Below are 17,560 nucleotides of genomic sequence, written 5' to 3' on the forward strand. Positions count from 1 at the left end.
ACGAGGACAATAGCACACATGATGGTGTGTCATGAGGTGAGTGATGTAAACAGTTCCCTATCATAGTATCGAGCTTGGGTCAAAGGACATGTGTAGGATTCAGTAGTTACAGGTTCTTTATCACTTGATTGGGTAGTTTAAGGTTAGTGATAGCACGATTTCCACAGTTTTAGAGCACTTTGATGTGCTCGACAAATGTTGGCTACCTATGGTTGGAGTGCTCCTGCGATAGTGTAGTGCATATCATGTTTGTAGTCTATACCTTGTTTATTTTGATTTAAGAGATACTTGATACTCATGTTATGTTTCATTTTGAGATGACCTGAGGGTCAGACGTTATACTTTGATTTCAATATAATAGATGCTAAACTGCTATGTTGTTCAATTTATCATATTTGCATGTTGATGTCATTTTGAGATGACAATAAGTCTATGATGATATCTGGTTATCTGGTATTTTGGACATATCTCTGATTCTATTATGTGATGGATTTTATGCTATGGTGATTTACTTCATTCTTGTTTCATTATGCTTTGTGTGAACGTGAGTGATGTAAATGGATTATTTAAGTATAATTGACTAAATGGTTAAATAAGGTATTTAATGCATTTATTGCTTCAGCTACGTTATTATATGCAATTGCACTTGATCGTGTGTTTTAGTGTGCAGGATTTATATCCCTAGCAGTGACACAAGGAGTTAGTGATTCAACTATTCATATTTCACCAATGTTTTTGTATAGTCGACGTATCCTTATTTTAATTGTTTAATTAAACCTTTCGGTGATTATTAAATCCGAGCTCATCTGCATTATGTAATTAGACCAATGAGCATGCCTGTGCATTTAGAGGTTCACATTGTCATGAAAGTTGTTAAGGAAATTTTTGTGATTTTGGGTTTTCGTGCTTTAAATTGTATTGAATTTAATTTTTGGCAGCTTTGCTATAGATGAATTCCTATTTCTAGGAATAACCTATTTTCGTTTGGGTCGATTCGGAGTCTAGCTAGTCTAAATGGCTATTTGCCCTAATCAATTATTAACTCAAAAAGTGAATAAGTTTTGAAAGAGGAATTTAATTCCTCACTTCTCACTTTTGCAAAACATGAAATTGGGAGCTTTTTTGAGAATCCTCTTCTAAAGGATCACATTTCTATTCGTTGTGAGAGCTACGAGCATGGGATCCTTGCGAGGTCAGTCTCATTGTATCCGGCTCGAGGAGAACTTGTTGTGTCGTGATTTCTGGCAGTTTAGGTGGGTGATTTATTTTATTGTGTTGTTTCCTGTTTTAGCCCCTTTTGCTATCAGGTAGGTCTCTCCTATTTTCTTGTTTCAGCTTGGTTCTTGTATCTGTTTCTAATAATTGTTGGTTTGGAGGTTGTGCACTAGTGTTCCCCTCCGTTTTTGTTTGCTAGTTCTGCCTGATTGGTCGGGTATGAACATTTTCCCTGTTTTCGGGATGAGGGTTTTAGTTTTCATGTCTTTATGATGGTCGTTTTTGGATACAGTGTCCAAACCCAAATTTTATTGTATTTTTGAGGCTTTTATACCCAAAGATCAAATGGGTTTTAATTTCAAAGTTTTTCCAATTTTTGGGATTTTTACCTTGTTTTGTGTGTCACCCTGTTTTCTCGGGCTTTCTTGGCATGATGTTGGTCGTGAACCTGGATCATCCATTTGGAGGTCAGTCGGACCATTGCTACAGTTTTATGTTGCATTGGGATGTGTGCCGCATCCAGCCTCCTAAGTCTATTTCGGTTGAGTGTATTTTTGCATTGTGTCCTCATCTAGTCCTTGTGTTATGATCTTCATGATGGTGATGCACCACACACGAATACGTGCGCGTACATTTGTCGAGTGACTTGTGAGGCCTGAACTTCTATGGTACTCCCGGGAGTTATGATCATTGGGTTTGGGTTGGGAATAAGCATGCCTACAGGAAATCATTATTGGATGAGCATGGGTAGGGTAGGGTAGCATATGGAGGGGGCTTCTATCTTGCAGCCTGGTGATCATTGTGCCTAGAGGGTTGGTAGAGGAAGTTTTAATTAAGTGATAACTGGGTGGTAATAAAACTTAAGATAATAAAAATGTTTTGTGCTAGAGCCTTCTGTCGAGGAGATGAATTTGCACAATTCGAGCTTGGGCTTGTCAATGCCAAGTGACTCTCCATGATGCCAGCCCCTACATAGTAGCTCACTGAGTGTTTGACCAGGACCAGTTGTACTTGCATTGTTTCATGATCTTGGTTTCAGTCATCATTACTATCTGGCATGAGTGTTAGCCATGGGCGTGCTTTATGTGTGTTTGTGGTTGGATCATTATCTCCATTAGCATGACAAGAGTGGACCTATGGGTTTCAAGTGGTTGGGAGGCATGGCAACCTATACCACTGTTGGGGACCAGTGTACAGAGACGGTCTATTGTCCCAGTGTGACCGTTGCTGGATGTTTTCACTTGGTACTTCGAGTTTCGGAGTATACTTTCTAGTGGTTTATGCTTTCATTGGAATGTTTGTATATCATGTTTAGATGATGTTATCTACTTAGTTGGAGTATCTATTGCTTTTGGTTTAGCATGTCAGATTTCATGTTCTTATGATGTTATTATGCTTTAGTAGTGACACCCTTATAAGACAACTCAGACTATCTAGTTGGCAGTTTGGGATGTTATGCGTAGGGGATGGTTGGGACCTTCGAAGTCTCATGATGCTATTATGATTGGTAGGAACTGCACACTTAGTTCTTTGTTTCAATTCATTGCGATGTTGCTTCTGTACACTGCGATGTTGCTTTCAATTATTTCCCTTCACTACTATGTTTAAATGTTTTAATTCAGATTTTGGCTTTCCATCTTTCGGTTATTTGATCGTCTTTCCTCGATATGTGGATCCAATACTCCTGGGTGTGGAGGAACTTTATTCCTTAGCCTTTAACCTTTACGTTTTCTAGCATGTTGTTTTGGATTCTTGCACGAAATTGTACATTCTTGCACGAGAACGCAAAAGCTTGCGCAGTGTCTTGGGTTTTCTCGCATGGCTTCTGGTACTTTCCTGCGTGAAAACCCACACCAGTGTTGGGGTGCTTTGGCTATTGGGCTAGGTACTTCCTCATGCCCTTTGATGCATTTCCTCTCATGAAAGGCAGATCCTCATAGGTAGTGTTGCACTTCCTTGCATGAAAAATAGGGGGTATCCCCGATGGTTTTCGAGAAACGCATTTGGTGTTTTAAGTACCCTATGGGTTTGTGATAAGGAGAGGGGATCAACTAAACACAAGTTCAGATCACCAAGTGAATCTGTAGGATCCCTCTTATGCAGAGATCCCCCAGTCCTAAGCCCCCACTCCTCTACCTTGATCAAACTTCACTTCTTGTCATTTGCTCGGTTCTCACCCTAGGTGGAGAACACTTTAAGTTTCTAATTGAGCTAGACCTTCCTAGGTCAATCCTTGTACACCAGTTGCCAGGTTATGGAGATGGTGAAAGACCTTTCAACACATCTTTCCATGGCATAAAGCAACCTTGTGCATTTTTCCTTCTTACTGGTTTCACACTTCCCCTTTAGAATAGGGCTACAAGGAAGAGCCCCAATTAGCCCTCTTGTTCCTAGAAATAAGGGATTTCTTCAATTTCACCCACCAAACAACTGAAACTTTCTTAATAGACTCCCATTCAATTTACCAACACTAACTGATTTTCAAGGTTTTGTACCTCCAAGGTGTCGTACAATACCTCTACTAGATCTGAGGGTTTTCAAGGGTTTTTAGGCCATTACAAGGTCAGTCTATTGATTGGACTCAATAGGTGCTTTAATGGATTGGTAGCACCTTATCCTTCTTTCCAAAGGACCTTCTCTTACTCCCCTTCAACCTCCATGTTCACTTTTCTAGCAATCTCCACAACCTTGCAAGCAATAAGCTTTGCAAACTCAATATTCCCTAGTCGGGCATGCTCTGGCTTGCCTAGCACAAGATCTTAAAAATGCTTCCATGGCTTTTGAGGGCCCTTCCTTTTGCCAACTGGAAGTACATAGAGTACACTCACTACCCCAAAAGGCCATACTGTTTCTACAGTGGGATAGTGAGTTACATCTCTTTGAAAGCCAACTGCCTAGTATAGGACAGCAAACGGGCTAGAACAAAACAATGAAAGGAAACAAAAACAAGCCTAATCTACTGAAGCAAACATGTCCAAAAGAGGTCTATCTACAATGCCCAAACGATTCAGCAACCAAACTAATACTCAAAAGCCTTCATTACTCTCAAATTTGCATTTTTACAATCAGAAATCAACATTCCAGCATGCAGTCCGTACACTGACACACACCTCTGGCAACTTTAGGGTTTTAGAAGTTTAAATAAGGCCTTTTACGTCTTTTCCCCTCACATTTAGGGCTTCCATCGGCCTCTAACATGCTTGGAAGTGTTTTTGCAAAAATTGCAACTTTTTGCATAGCAACTTTTATGCAAATTTCTTGTTTTCATCTTTTAACATCTCCTACTTGCCAAATTGGCTATCCCTTAGCTTTTCAATGCTAGGGATCCTTTCCTAGGTTAGAAACCTATGCTAGGACTCCAATGACAAGGACTCCCTTAAGCTCTAAGGTCACTTGTTACTTTATGACAAGGAATACTTAGATTCCAAGGCTATTTAATGACTTCCTGTCCCCTATTTAATGTTGCCAAAACACACCTAGGTCCTTAGACCTTTATTCTAAATACAAAGGCTCCCTTGGAGCATATCACAACAAAATTGAAAATGGTAAGGGCCCTATGTTCCAAGGTGCCCGTGCACCAGTTTGCTAGTGTTTCCTTGCTTCTGAAATTCGAAGATTTTGGATTATGTTGTCATAGTGATTTTTCGTCCTTCAATTCGGGTAGTGGGGTTTGGAGATTCGTTGGTTGTTGGGATGGTGGTTGAGTCTTCCATTGTGATCTTTGTGATCCCTGTATGGCGTTGTTGTGTGCACTCATTTTTGTCATCCAATGCTCGATGAATGAGATAAAATAATGACAGCATATAAATATGCAGCCTGATCTGGGCTTGATCATACTACATTAAATAACTTAATTTAGTCTAGGATGTCAGTACGTAAAGGAGATTGAAACACATATATATGTATGTATAAACATATACATACATATATATTGAGGAAGTAGCTTCATTCAGATTGAAGCATACTATATCATATTAAAAATTGATTAATATAATATGTATATCTATGTAAAGATTACCTACACACACATATATATGCATACATATATAAGTTTAAATGTAATCATGTGCATATTATATGAATCTTTGTCTGCATTCGGCAGAATAAAAATTCCTTAAATCCCTCGATGGCTAAGTATTATACATAATACTTGTACCGATTCATATCAAGTAATAACGATTAGTTATATTGGAACTATTCTCATGTTATCGGTCTAAACACAAGGTAATATCCATATAAGGTTATGACCCTATGTGGCATGAGCGACGCAAGGGTCATACCCCTACGTGCTTACATCCTTTGAAAACATATTTAAAACCACTATCGGTGCCTACCTGAGATGATATCAATAAATACGGCAATCTCATACTCAAAACAGGCATTTGATAGTTCAAATAAGTAAATCCAGCAATATTAATATCTGCTGCAATCAACTACTTTAGAGTACAGCTTCGTACTCTACTATATTCTAAATTATCTAATTCTCAGATTGATCTGAGAAATCACTTCAGTTATAATAAAGGTTGAACCTTGAAAAATCAAGGACTGCAATATAGTCTATCAGACACTCTCTATTAATAAATATCATTCTCTCTAGATCAGATTCATATTCCTTAACATGGTATCAGAGCCTAACTAGAGAAAAATAAATTGAGTCAAAACTATCAGATTCATAATCAGAATAAAAAAGAAAGCTACATGGTGAACATTAGAGTTGAAGATGGGCTCGAAGGTGCTTCAAATTTTGTTTCATGGAAAATCAGGATTATAGCAATATTTCAAGAACTTGAAATGGATTCCTATATAGAAGAAGATATGAAGATGCCTGAAAATGAACCAGATAAGACATTCTGGAAGAGACACAACAATAAGACTAAAAAAAAAAATCATTGATGCTATCAATGACCACATTCTTCCATCGATATCAAAGCCATTCAGAATACATTTGAAATCAACAATGCAAGCAGATTACTCACTTTAAAACAACAGCTCTTAAATATCAAAATGATTAAAGGAGAGACGATTTCATCTTACTTCTTGAGAACTGCAGAATTAAGAGATCAAATCTCTACTATAGAAAACAATGTTGACAATCTGGAGCTATCTCTAATAGCCCTTAGAGGATTACCAATTTCATGGTAATCTTTTATCCAATGCATCAGTCGACCTTGTCTACCTAATTTCGATCGACTGAAGAACAAGTGCACTCAAGAAGAATCTCGACTAATCTCAAGAGGGATCGGTTTGAATAAAGAGGGAGAACTTTAAGCACTAAATGCAAAACCCAAGCAACAAAGGGAAGAAAAAGAAATTTAAACAAAAGAGAGGAAATAACTACACAAAAACAGAGATCTCTCTAAGGTCCAGTACTACAAGTGTGATAAGTTTGGATATACACACAAGTTCTGCCCCAAAAAGAAAGAAAGTTGAAGTAACCATAGCTGAAGTTAAAGAAATTGAGAATCTTGTATTCTACCTAGCTTTATCAAGTGAGTTAAACTCAAATAGAAACACTTGGATAATCGATAGAGGAGCTTCAAGACACAACCGGGTTTAGGGACCAATTTGAAACTTTTGAAGAACATTCAACTGAAGAGGTCACCATTGGAGACAATTCCACCTATCTAGTGAAAGGAATAGTGACTTGTTCAATTCAAATTAGAACAGGAGTTACTTTCCAGTGAAAAGACGTTCTCTTTGTACCGGGCATAAAGAGAAATTTGGTTTTTATTTCAAACATAACTGATCAAGGCTATCACGTCACCTTCTATGAAGATAAAGTGTTACTTTGGCCTATAAATTCTAACATTAAGAATGATATTCCTATAGGATCCAAAGAGGTAGCTTATACAAACTATGTAATAATAAAAAACATGCACTAAGCAATGAAATATCAAATCATAATGAGATTTGGCATAGAAGATTAGGACATCTTCAGTACAGTGCCCTACCCACTATAGGAAAGATTACTAATATATTACCTCACTTAAAATCTGCACATATTGGAATTTGTAAAGGTTGTGCTCTAGGGAAGAACACTAAAAGGTCTTTTTCTCCAAGTGAACATACGTCTAAAAATGTACTAGAACTTGTCCACACTAATTTATGTGGTCCAACGTCAACACCATCATTAGGGGTATTTTTGTATTACGTAATCTCTGTCGATGATTATTCTAGGAAAACTTGGATATATTTCCTAAAACTTAAGAAATCAAATGAAGTATTCTTGAAATTCAAAGAATTATAAACCTTAGTGGAAAATCAATCAAGGAAGAAAATAAAAATTCTAAGATCAAATAATGGGGGGGAATATATATCTGAAAACTTTAAAGAATTCCACATTTCTGTTGGGATTAAGAGGGAGTGTATAGGACCTTAATATCCTCAACAAAATGGAGTCGCAGAAAGGAGAAACAAAACCATCATTGAAGCTACAAAGCCATAATGCATGATCAAAACATACATTTTCATTCTGGGTTGAAGCCTCAAATATAGTTGTGTACATCCGAAACAGATGCCCCCATTCAATCTTGGAAAATATAACACCTGAAGAAGTCTTTACAGAGATTAAGCCAAACTTAAGCCATCTAAGAATCTTTGATTGCCCCATATACATTCACGTTCCCAAAGAAAAGAGGACTAAATTAGAACCCTCTAGGAAGAATGGAATATTTGTTGGCTATAGTGAAACCACTAAAGGATACAGAGTCTATGTTCTAAGACAAAGATTAGTTGAAATCAGTAGAGATGTTAAATTTGAAGAAGATGTAGCTTATAAACTCTCTCTAAACACTGAAGATAATCCAATCGCAGAATTATATACAATTGCAAATCATAGGGAGAACAATATAGAAAATTATGAACCTTCATCATCATCTAATCTTGAAAATACTGAAATTTCCAACAAGAAAAGACCATGATGGGCAAGAAAGATGATTTAAGAAAATAATGTGGAACCTGATAAAGTAGTTAAAGAAAGTAAGAGAACAAGAAATCAAACATGTTATGTTGCAATTATGACCGAGCTTACTAAAACTGAACCATCAAATGTTGAAGAGGACTTGACATACCAATCCATCCTAAAGAATGATGTCTAGGATGTTGTACCTAGACCTAAATTTAATCAATTGTATCTTCAAAATGGTTGTTAAAAATAAAATATGCATCAAACGATAGCATGGAAAAATGCAGCCAGATTTATTGCTAGGGGGTTTTCTCAAAAGGCCAAAATTGATTATGAAGAGACCTTTGCTTCATATGCCCGATATACTTCTGTAAGAGCCATTATTGCCATTGTAGCGTCCAAAGGGTGGAAGATACATCAAGTGGACGTCAAGACTACTTTTCTTAATGGTGTCATTGAAGAAGTATATATAGAACAACCTTAAGGATTTTCCACTCATGACAAAAATATATATGTATGCAAACTAAAGAAAGCTCTCTACGGTCTTAAGAAAGCTCCCAAGGATTGGTATGAAAGAATAGACAGCTATCTCTCCAAACTAGGATATTCAAAAAATGAAGCGGATCCTAACAAATATTTCAAAATATCTAATGGTGACATGTTAATTCTTGTTCTTTATGTTGATGACCTATTAATAATAGGTGAAGATCATCTTATAGAAAAATGCAAACAAGGAATTGTGGCTAAATTTGATATGAAGGATGTAGGGATTCTGCACTATTTTCTAGGTCTAGAAACATGGTGAAAGGAGAATTACATTTTCCTAAATCAAAGGAAAGACACTTCTAATATCTTGATTAGATTTGGTCTGATGGATTGTAAACATCTATCTACTCCAATGGAAACAAATCTTCATAAGCTTAAAATTGAAGCAATTGATTCAAAACCTACAAAGCCTACCTACTATAGACAAATTATTTGGTGTCTTTATGTATTTGGTAAACACTCACCCTGATATCTAATATGCTAGTAATGTATTGAGTCAATTAATGTGTGAACCTAAGAAGATTCACCTAATGGCTGCCAAGCATATTTTGAGATATTTATGTGGTACTATTGGACTTGGTCTAAAGTATGAGAATGTTGAGATACAACTTCAAGGGTATTCAAATTCTGAGTGGTCAGGCAATTATGTTGATCATAAAAATACTACTGGGTGTTATTTCAGTCTTGGATCAGCTATGATATCCTTGTTCAATAGAAAACAATCAACAGTTACTCTAAGTTTCACTAAAGTAGAATATTTGGTTGCTTCCATGGGAGCTTGCGAAGTAGTGTGGCTAAGAAAGTTACTAGTTGGACTATTTGGGAAGCCCTTAAATCCCATTGTAATTCACTATGATAATCAAAATTGCATCAAACTTTTTGTAAATCTAGTATTTCATAATCGATCCAAGCATATAGAGATTCCTTACCATTACATAAGAGATATGGTAGACAGAGATGTCATTAAATTTATCTACATCAGCACTGAAGAACGGAATGTTGACATATTTACCAAGCCTCTTGGGAAGTTGAAAGTGGAGTACTTTAGAAGTAAACTTGGTATGACTAAATTGTACTTGAAATTTCTGAAATGTAATTTCCACATTATGAAATTAATATAGTCATGACTATTTAATGTTGCAATATTGCATTTATGTGTTATGTTATGAAAGGTGACTATCCTTCATAAAATGAGTAAGGTCACTATTGTAAGGTAATGACCTCAACAATAGTATGACTTGTTATCATGATTGACTACATTAATTTGATGTCCTAGATTGAGCCAAAATTCATGATAACTACTGTATCAAGATTGACAATATTAAGTTGATGCCCCAGATTGTGTAGGATATCTATATACTATATATAGCATGTTTATTTATTAACACTTAGTGTGTTTTGAATTATATTGGTAAGTGTAATAACTTACATATCATGATTGACCCCTTTTAAAGTTGTCTCGGACTATGTCAGATATCATGGTATTGAGATAGGTTTTTTGTTAAAGTTCTTGATCTATTACCATGACTGACTACAGTATATGTTTGTTCCGAAGTGTGTCAGATGTCACGTGCATCAGGTTGGTCTATACATGTTTCTAAGGTTGTAATACTTGTGATATTGAAGACTTCATTGTCATCCTAAGATCAAGGGTTATATCTGATTGACTTCTTTTGTTGTTGACTCAGAGTGTAAGGAAATCAGATAATTCACATTTTCCTTGAAATAAATGTACTCAATCTAGAAATCTTATTGATGTAATACATCTATAAGATGTTGTTCAATCTTCTCTTGCTAAGAGGGACTATTGAGGAAGTAGCTTCGTTCAGATTGAAGCATACTATATCATATAGAAAATTGATTAATATAATATGTATATCTATGTGAAAGATTACATATATAAATATATATACACACATATACACATTTATATACATACATACATACATACATACATATATATATATATATATATATATATATATATATATATATATATATATATATATATATATATATATATATATATATATATATATATATAAGTTTAAATGTAATCATGTACATATTATATGAATCTTTGTCTACATTCGACAGAGTAAAACTTCCTTACATCCCTCAATGGCTGAGTACAATTCATATCAAGTAATAACGATTAGTTATATTGGAACTATTCTCTTATTATTGGTCTACAGACAAGGTAATATCCATGTAGGGTTATGACCCTACGTGGTATGAGCCACGTAACAGTCATATCCCTAAGTGCTTACATCCTTTGAAAACATATTTGAGACCACTATCAGTGCCTATCTAAGATGATATCAATAAAGACGACAATCTCATACTCAGAACAAGCATTCAATAGTTCAGACAAATACATCTAGCAATATTAATATCTGCTGTGATCAACTATATTAAAGTACAGTTACATACTCTGCTATATTCTGAATTATCTAATTCTCAGATTAATCTGAGATATCACTTCAATTATACTAAAGGTTGAACCTTGAAAAATCAAGGACTGCAATATGGTCCTTCAGACATACTCTATTAATAACTATCATTCTCTCTAGATCAGATCCATGTTCCTTAACAATATATGTATGTGTAAATATATTTCACATACTGGCATCAGCTTTATCAGATCCGACTGAAGCTATACTTTAACACTCCCTCTTGGCGAGGGAGGATATGATCAATTTTTGAATCTCAATAATCTCATATTTCATTTTGCATCAAAAATGCTTATCAACAAGTACATCCTTTTAAGAATATAGATTATCTGATTTCCAGCACCTTCCGGGACAAGAACAAAATCTATCAGATAATCAATCTTGATCTAAAAAACAATATAGTTTTCTAAAATAGTTTTATCATGATTCACTTACTGTCATGATTTCTGACACGGTCCAAGACAACAAGGTAATGTAGTTTATCATGACAATGGACCGAGAACTCAAGAAATTAACAACACAAGTAGCATCATGATTTTCGGCTCACTCTAGGACAACAACTTAATGAAGTCAATCCTGATTCTTTTGTTATCATAATTTTCAGCACATTCTAGGACAACAACGTAATGAAGTCTTATGATAACAGGTCAATCTATTGTTAAGGTTGTCACCATACAATAGAGACATTATGTCCAATTCAATGAAAGATCGTCACCTTTCATAAAATAATACACGTGCACAATAGTAACTCTTAACATAAAGGGATATCTACATATACATATTAAACAAAACTGAGACTTAATCGTAGGAGTTACATTTACCTATTAGTCATACCAAGTTTACCTTTGAAATATTCCACTTTCAATTTTGCAAGAGGTTCGGTAAATATGTTGGTAGTCTGCTCTTCAGTGCTGATATATACCAACTTGATAACATTTATGTCCACCATATCTCTGATGTAGTGATAGGAAATTTCTATGTGCTTGGATCTGTTATGGAGGAGTGGATTTACTAAGAGTTTAATGCAGCTTTAGTTATCACGATGTATAGTTGTGGAATTCAGGGGTTTCCCATATAGTTCGACCAATAACTTCCTAAACTAGACTACTTCTCAAGCTCCCATAGATGCCACTATGTACTCTGTTTCGGTAGAACTCTGAACGACTGCAGATTGCTTCCTGCTAAACCAAGATATCATAGTAGACCCAAGACTAAAACAACATCCTCCAGTACTTTTCTGATCAATAGAATTGTCGGCCCAGCCAGAATCTTAATACTCTTGAAGTTGTAACTCAATATTGTCATATTTTAGACCAAATTCAATAGTGTCTCGTAAGTATCTCAAAATGTGCTTGGCTTCCATGAGATGGATCTTCTTAGGTTCACACATAAATTGACTAAATGTGTTTGCAGCATAACAAATATCAAGGCGGGTATTCACCAAGTACATTAGAGATCCAATTATCTGTTTTAAGTAAGTAGGATATGTGGCTTCAGATTTAGATGCTTCACTTTTGAGCTTATGAAGATTTGTCTCCATATGTGTGGACAATGGTTTACAATTCCTCATACCAAATTTGTTCAATATATCAATAGTATACTTGCCTTGGTTTAGGAAAATATAGTCTTCCTTCTGCCATACTTCTAATCTTTCATTTCAAATTCAAACGTAAGGTCTTTTTTACACTTTGCAATAAGGTGATCTTCCCCTAATATTAGAAGATCATCAACATAGAGAACAAATATTAGCATATTACCCTCGGATATTTTTAAGTATATATTAGAATCTACTTCATTTCTTGAGTATCCCAGTTTGATAAGGTAAATGTCTATTCTCTCATGCCATCCCTGGGGGCTTTTTGAAGGCCATAGAGAGCTTTCTTTAGTTTACATACATGTGTGTTCCTATCATGGATAACAAACCCTTATGGTTGTTCCATGTATAACTCTTCATCAATTACACCATTTAGAAATGTCGTCTTCACATCCATCTGATGTATCATCCACCATTTGGATGCAACAATTGTAATGATGGTTATGAAAAATGTATATCAGGCAACAAGGGCAAAAGTTTCTTCATAATCAATTCCAGCCTTTTGAGAGAATCTTCTGGCCACAAATTTGGCTTTGTGTTTTTTCAATACTACCATTAGGAGCCTGTTTAATTTTGAGGAGACAATGGATTTATCTTTGGGTCTTGGTACAATATCCCAAACGTCATTTTTTAATATGGATTGGTATTCCTCAATTACGACATCTTTCCTGGCTTGGTTTCAAAGCTTCTTCAACATCTAAAGATTTTGATTGAGTGGGCTCATTTAGATGAGTAACTTCTTGTTTTCTTACTTTCTCTGAATATTTCATCAGGAACCACATTGTTTTCTTCATTCATTTTCCTCACCCATAATGGTCTTTTCTTGTTGGGTGGATTTGAGACATACTTAGGGTTAGGTGTTGTGGGTCCATGATCTTTTGTACAAATCTCCTTCTCAATTATATAATTTTCATTTAAATTTATGATGGGATCATCATTTGGATCTTCTATATTAAAAAAAGTTTTATATGCAACATCTTTAAACTTAACATCTCAACTGATTTCATTTGTCCTTGACCCTAGTATGTATACTCTGTAAGCTTTGGAAGATTCACTATAACCAACAAATGTGTCTTTCTTTCATGAGGGCTCTAGTTTAGTCATTTTCTCTTTAGGAATATGAATGTATACAGGGCAGCCAAAGATTCTTAGGTGACTTAGATCAGCTTTGTTTCATTAGAAGACTTCTTCAAGTGTTACATTCTCTAGATATGAATGAGGGCATATGTTTTGAATGTACACTGTTGTATTGGAGGCTTCAGCCTAGAATGTTATGTGAAGATTTTGATCGTGCATTATGGCCTTAGTTGCTTCAATAATAGTTTTGTTCTTCCTTTGTGGCACTCCATTCTATTGAGGATTATATGGTACTGTATACTCCCTCTTAATCCCAACACATATGCAGAACTCTTTAAAGTTTTCAAAAATGTATTCTCCTCCACTATCAGATCTTAGAATATTCATTTTCTACCCGGTTTGATTTTTGAATAAGGCTGTAAACTATTTGAGTTTAGATAGAACTTCATTTGACTCTTTCAGTTTTAGGAAATAGATCTAGGTTTTCCTAGAATAATCATTGGCAAAGATGATATAACACAAATATCCCCCTAGGGAAGGTACCAGCATTGGTCCACACAAGTCAATATGAATGAGTTCAAGTATAATCTTTGATTTGTGTTTACTATGAGCGAAGGATGTTTTAGACTTCTTTCCTAATGCAGAGCCATTACATGTTCCATCATATTCAGATTTTAGGTTAGGTATGCCTTTCACAATCTTTTATATGGAATAGAGCACGAAAATGCAGGTGACCTAGTCTTCTGTGCCCGATCTCATTGCTCTTTACAACCTCGTGATTTAAGGCTAGGTTTTGAGAGTTACACGGTTTACATAGGCTTCCATCACTAAATCCAATAGAAATTGCATTTTTAATATTTGAATTCTTAGGCCGAGATAGGACCTTATCTTCTTGGAAGGTGACACAATACCCTTGATTTGCTAGGCCTGAAATAGAGACTAGGTTTCTCTTGATACCTAGTACAAATAGAACATTTTTTAGTTGTGGAGTAACTCAAGATTTTAGATGAACTGAGCAGGTTCCAATTCCTCTCATAGGATAAGTGGAATTATCCCCTAATGTCACTTCTTCAATTGAGTGTCCTTAAAACATTTCAAACTGATATCTAAATCCAATTATGTGTCTAGATGCTTTGCTATCAATCATCCAAGTATTTTTATTAGAGTTTGATAAAGTAAGGAAGAATATTGAGTTTTCAGCTTCCTTGACTTCAGATATGTTGGCAAGGACTTTCTTTCTTTCTGAATAATATATGTAAGTCCAAATTTGTCAGATTTGCAGCATTAGCCTTTTTACAAATCTCTTTCTTATAGTTTTGATTTTTGCTTTCCTTTTTTCTTCTTGAAATGTCTTTTCCTTTTATTATTTGAGTTTGCATGTAAGGCTTGAATTTCATCTTTTTAATAGGATTGATTCCACTTGTAATCAATCGTAATTCTTCCTCTTTCTTCTTGAAATGTCTTTTCCTTTCATTATTTGAGTTTGCATGCAAGGCTTGAATTTCCTCTTCTTTAATAAGATTGATTCCTCTTGTAATCAATCGTGATTCTTCCTGAGTACAGACATTCTTGAGTTGGTCAAATTTTGTTAAAGTAGGACGTGCACTAATCCCTTGAATGAAGGATTCCCATGTAGCTGGCAACCCTTTAAGAGTTAATCAATGATAATTCTTGATCATCTACAATATTTCTAAGTGTAGAAAGTTGGTCTCTCAATTCTGATCAGAGTAACGAGAATCGCCATAAAATCGCCTGAATCGGCGATTCGGCGATTAGATTCAGCAATGGCGATTTTTTTGGAGTCGGAAATTGCCATTGCCGATTTCTTCAAGTGAATCGCCTGAATCGCCGATTCAGGCGATTCAGGCAAAAAATCGCATGAATCGCCTGGAAAAATCGGCAGGAATCGCCCGCGGCCAATAAAGTATAGAGTTGTAAAATTTTAAAAAATTGCTTGGTTTTTTTACTTTGTTTTTGACCATTTCTCTTTGTTATAACCCTAAAGGGCCTTCTATTTATTTAACATGAGTAGAAGAGAGGAAAAGTGAGAGAGAAGAAAAGAAAAAAAAAAGCCATAGGTTTCTAACCGGCAAGAAGAAAGAGCACAAAAGAGATCAGCAATCCATTTGGGGAGGCCATCAATTGCATTGGGAGCATTAGGGAGCCAATCTCAACACTCCTCAACTCATTTGCAAGAGGTAAGTGCTCTTTTTTTTTTTTGCATGTTAGTGTATTATGCATTTTTTGTTAAATTTTTATAGTTTTCAAGATTTTTAGTTTAGATCTTGAATGTTCTTTATTTTTACTAAGTTGCAAACTAGGGTTTGTTGTTTTGTAGCTTTTATTAGCTTCACACTTTGATATTTTACATATAAATTTTTATTGCAGCAGCCTTTGCTTTCATTTTTTGCAAATTCGCAATGGGTAGAAAAGATGAATGTTGGAAATATAACGAAGAGTTTCCTAGAAGAACCAAATATCAAACAAAATGTATTTTTTGTAAAGAAAAAATAACTTCTGGGGGTATTTATAGATTGAAATACCACATTGCTGCTATACCTGGACACGATGTTACAATTTGCACTCACCAAACTCCTGAGGCAAAATGCACTTGCTTAATGGCATTAGAAAAAATTGAAAAAGACAAAGCCAATAGGAAAATGCAACTTGAAGGGTTAAGGGGTATTGGCTCCCATGTTCCCGCATCCGCATCTGCAGCCGCATCCACATCTGCATCTGCATCAGCTTCTGCATCTGTAGGTTGTGTTGGAGAGGGTTCTTCTAGGCCTCCTTTTTATCCTAGTTCTTCTGCTCGTGCTAGTGCTAGTCGGTCACATACTGAGACAGAGTCCCACACCAACCTATTGCAGCCTAGAGTGCGGAAAAACAGAATGGATAGTTACTTTGTGCCCCGCACTACTCCTGGTTCCCAACCCATGCTTGAGGGCATGGGTTTGAACAAGGAAATTCATGATGCTGCCAGAAAGGAGATATGCAAATTTTGGTACTTTTGCAACATTCCATTTATTGCAGCCAGGTAATTGATTCTTTTTTCGTTGTTTTCTTTAAAGTTAAAATTAAAAGTAAAAGTAAAACTTTAATTATATTTACTTGTTTTATAATTTGAGTCTTTGACATCTAAATTTTTATTTGTGACAGGGCTCCTTATTGGCAGAACATGATAGACGCGGTTGCTATTTGTGGTCCGGGGTTTAAAGCCCCAACTGAGGCTGAGTTGAGCGGATACCTCTTGGATGAGATGGTAGAGGACATGAGGGCTGAGCTCGAGGAGAACCGAAAGGAGTGGATTGCAAAGGGTTGCACCATCATGACTGATGGTTGGACAGATAGGAGGAATAGAACACTCCTCAATTTTCTTGTATCCTGTGGAGGTAATTGATCATTCTACTTTCCTACATACATAATTGTAAATTTTGATTTGTTGAATGCTAATTTGTTGATGATCCATTCAATTTTAATATTCTAATTCGTTGTTTTGTTACTTGTAGGATATACCATGTTCATCAAATCCATTGATGCTTCCGCACATGTAAAAAATGCCACATACTTATGTGAGGCTATTGAGGAAGTCATAGCAGAGGTGGGAGAACAAAATGTGATCCAAGTGGTGACGGATAATGCAGCAAGTTATGTTGCTGCAGGTAAACTTTTTAACTTTTCAAGTTTTGAAAATAAATTTATTTGAATTTTGAAATTTGAATTTCTAATTGACTTAAAATTGTTGTAGGTAAACTTTTGATCGAGAGGCAC

At 35.5% G+C, this 17,560-nt stretch overlaps 2 protein-coding genes across 7 annotated transcripts in view; one reads left to right on the forward strand and one right to left on the reverse strand.

The window, feature by feature from the left end:
* The window catches only part of HIT1 (Membrane trafficking VPS53 family protein), a 262,895-nt gene that overhangs the window by 47,746 nt on the left and 197,589 nt on the right, over positions 1-17,560 (reverse strand). The gene's annotated exons all lie outside the window — the stretch shown is intronic.
* LOC149569235 (uncharacterized) lies at positions 15,882-17,553 on the forward strand. The gene is made up of 4 exons (XM_089821990.1): positions 15,882-15,987; positions 16,178-16,826; positions 16,949-17,181; positions 17,299-17,553. Exons 2-4 carry the CDS (start codon positions 16,210-16,212, stop codon positions 17,493-17,495), a joined length of 1,047 nt encoding a protein of 348 aa, XP_089678116.1. The 5' UTR covers positions 15,882-15,987; positions 16,178-16,209; the 3' UTR covers positions 17,496-17,553.

This window comes from Cupressus sempervirens, chromosome 3 (assembly GCF_028749045.1).
Source record: "Cupressus sempervirens isolate cs-2001-9-10 chromosome 3, ASM2874904v1, whole genome shotgun sequence".
In the NCBI taxonomy this organism is placed as follows: Eukaryota; Viridiplantae; Streptophyta; class Pinopsida; order Cupressales; family Cupressaceae; genus Cupressus; species Cupressus sempervirens.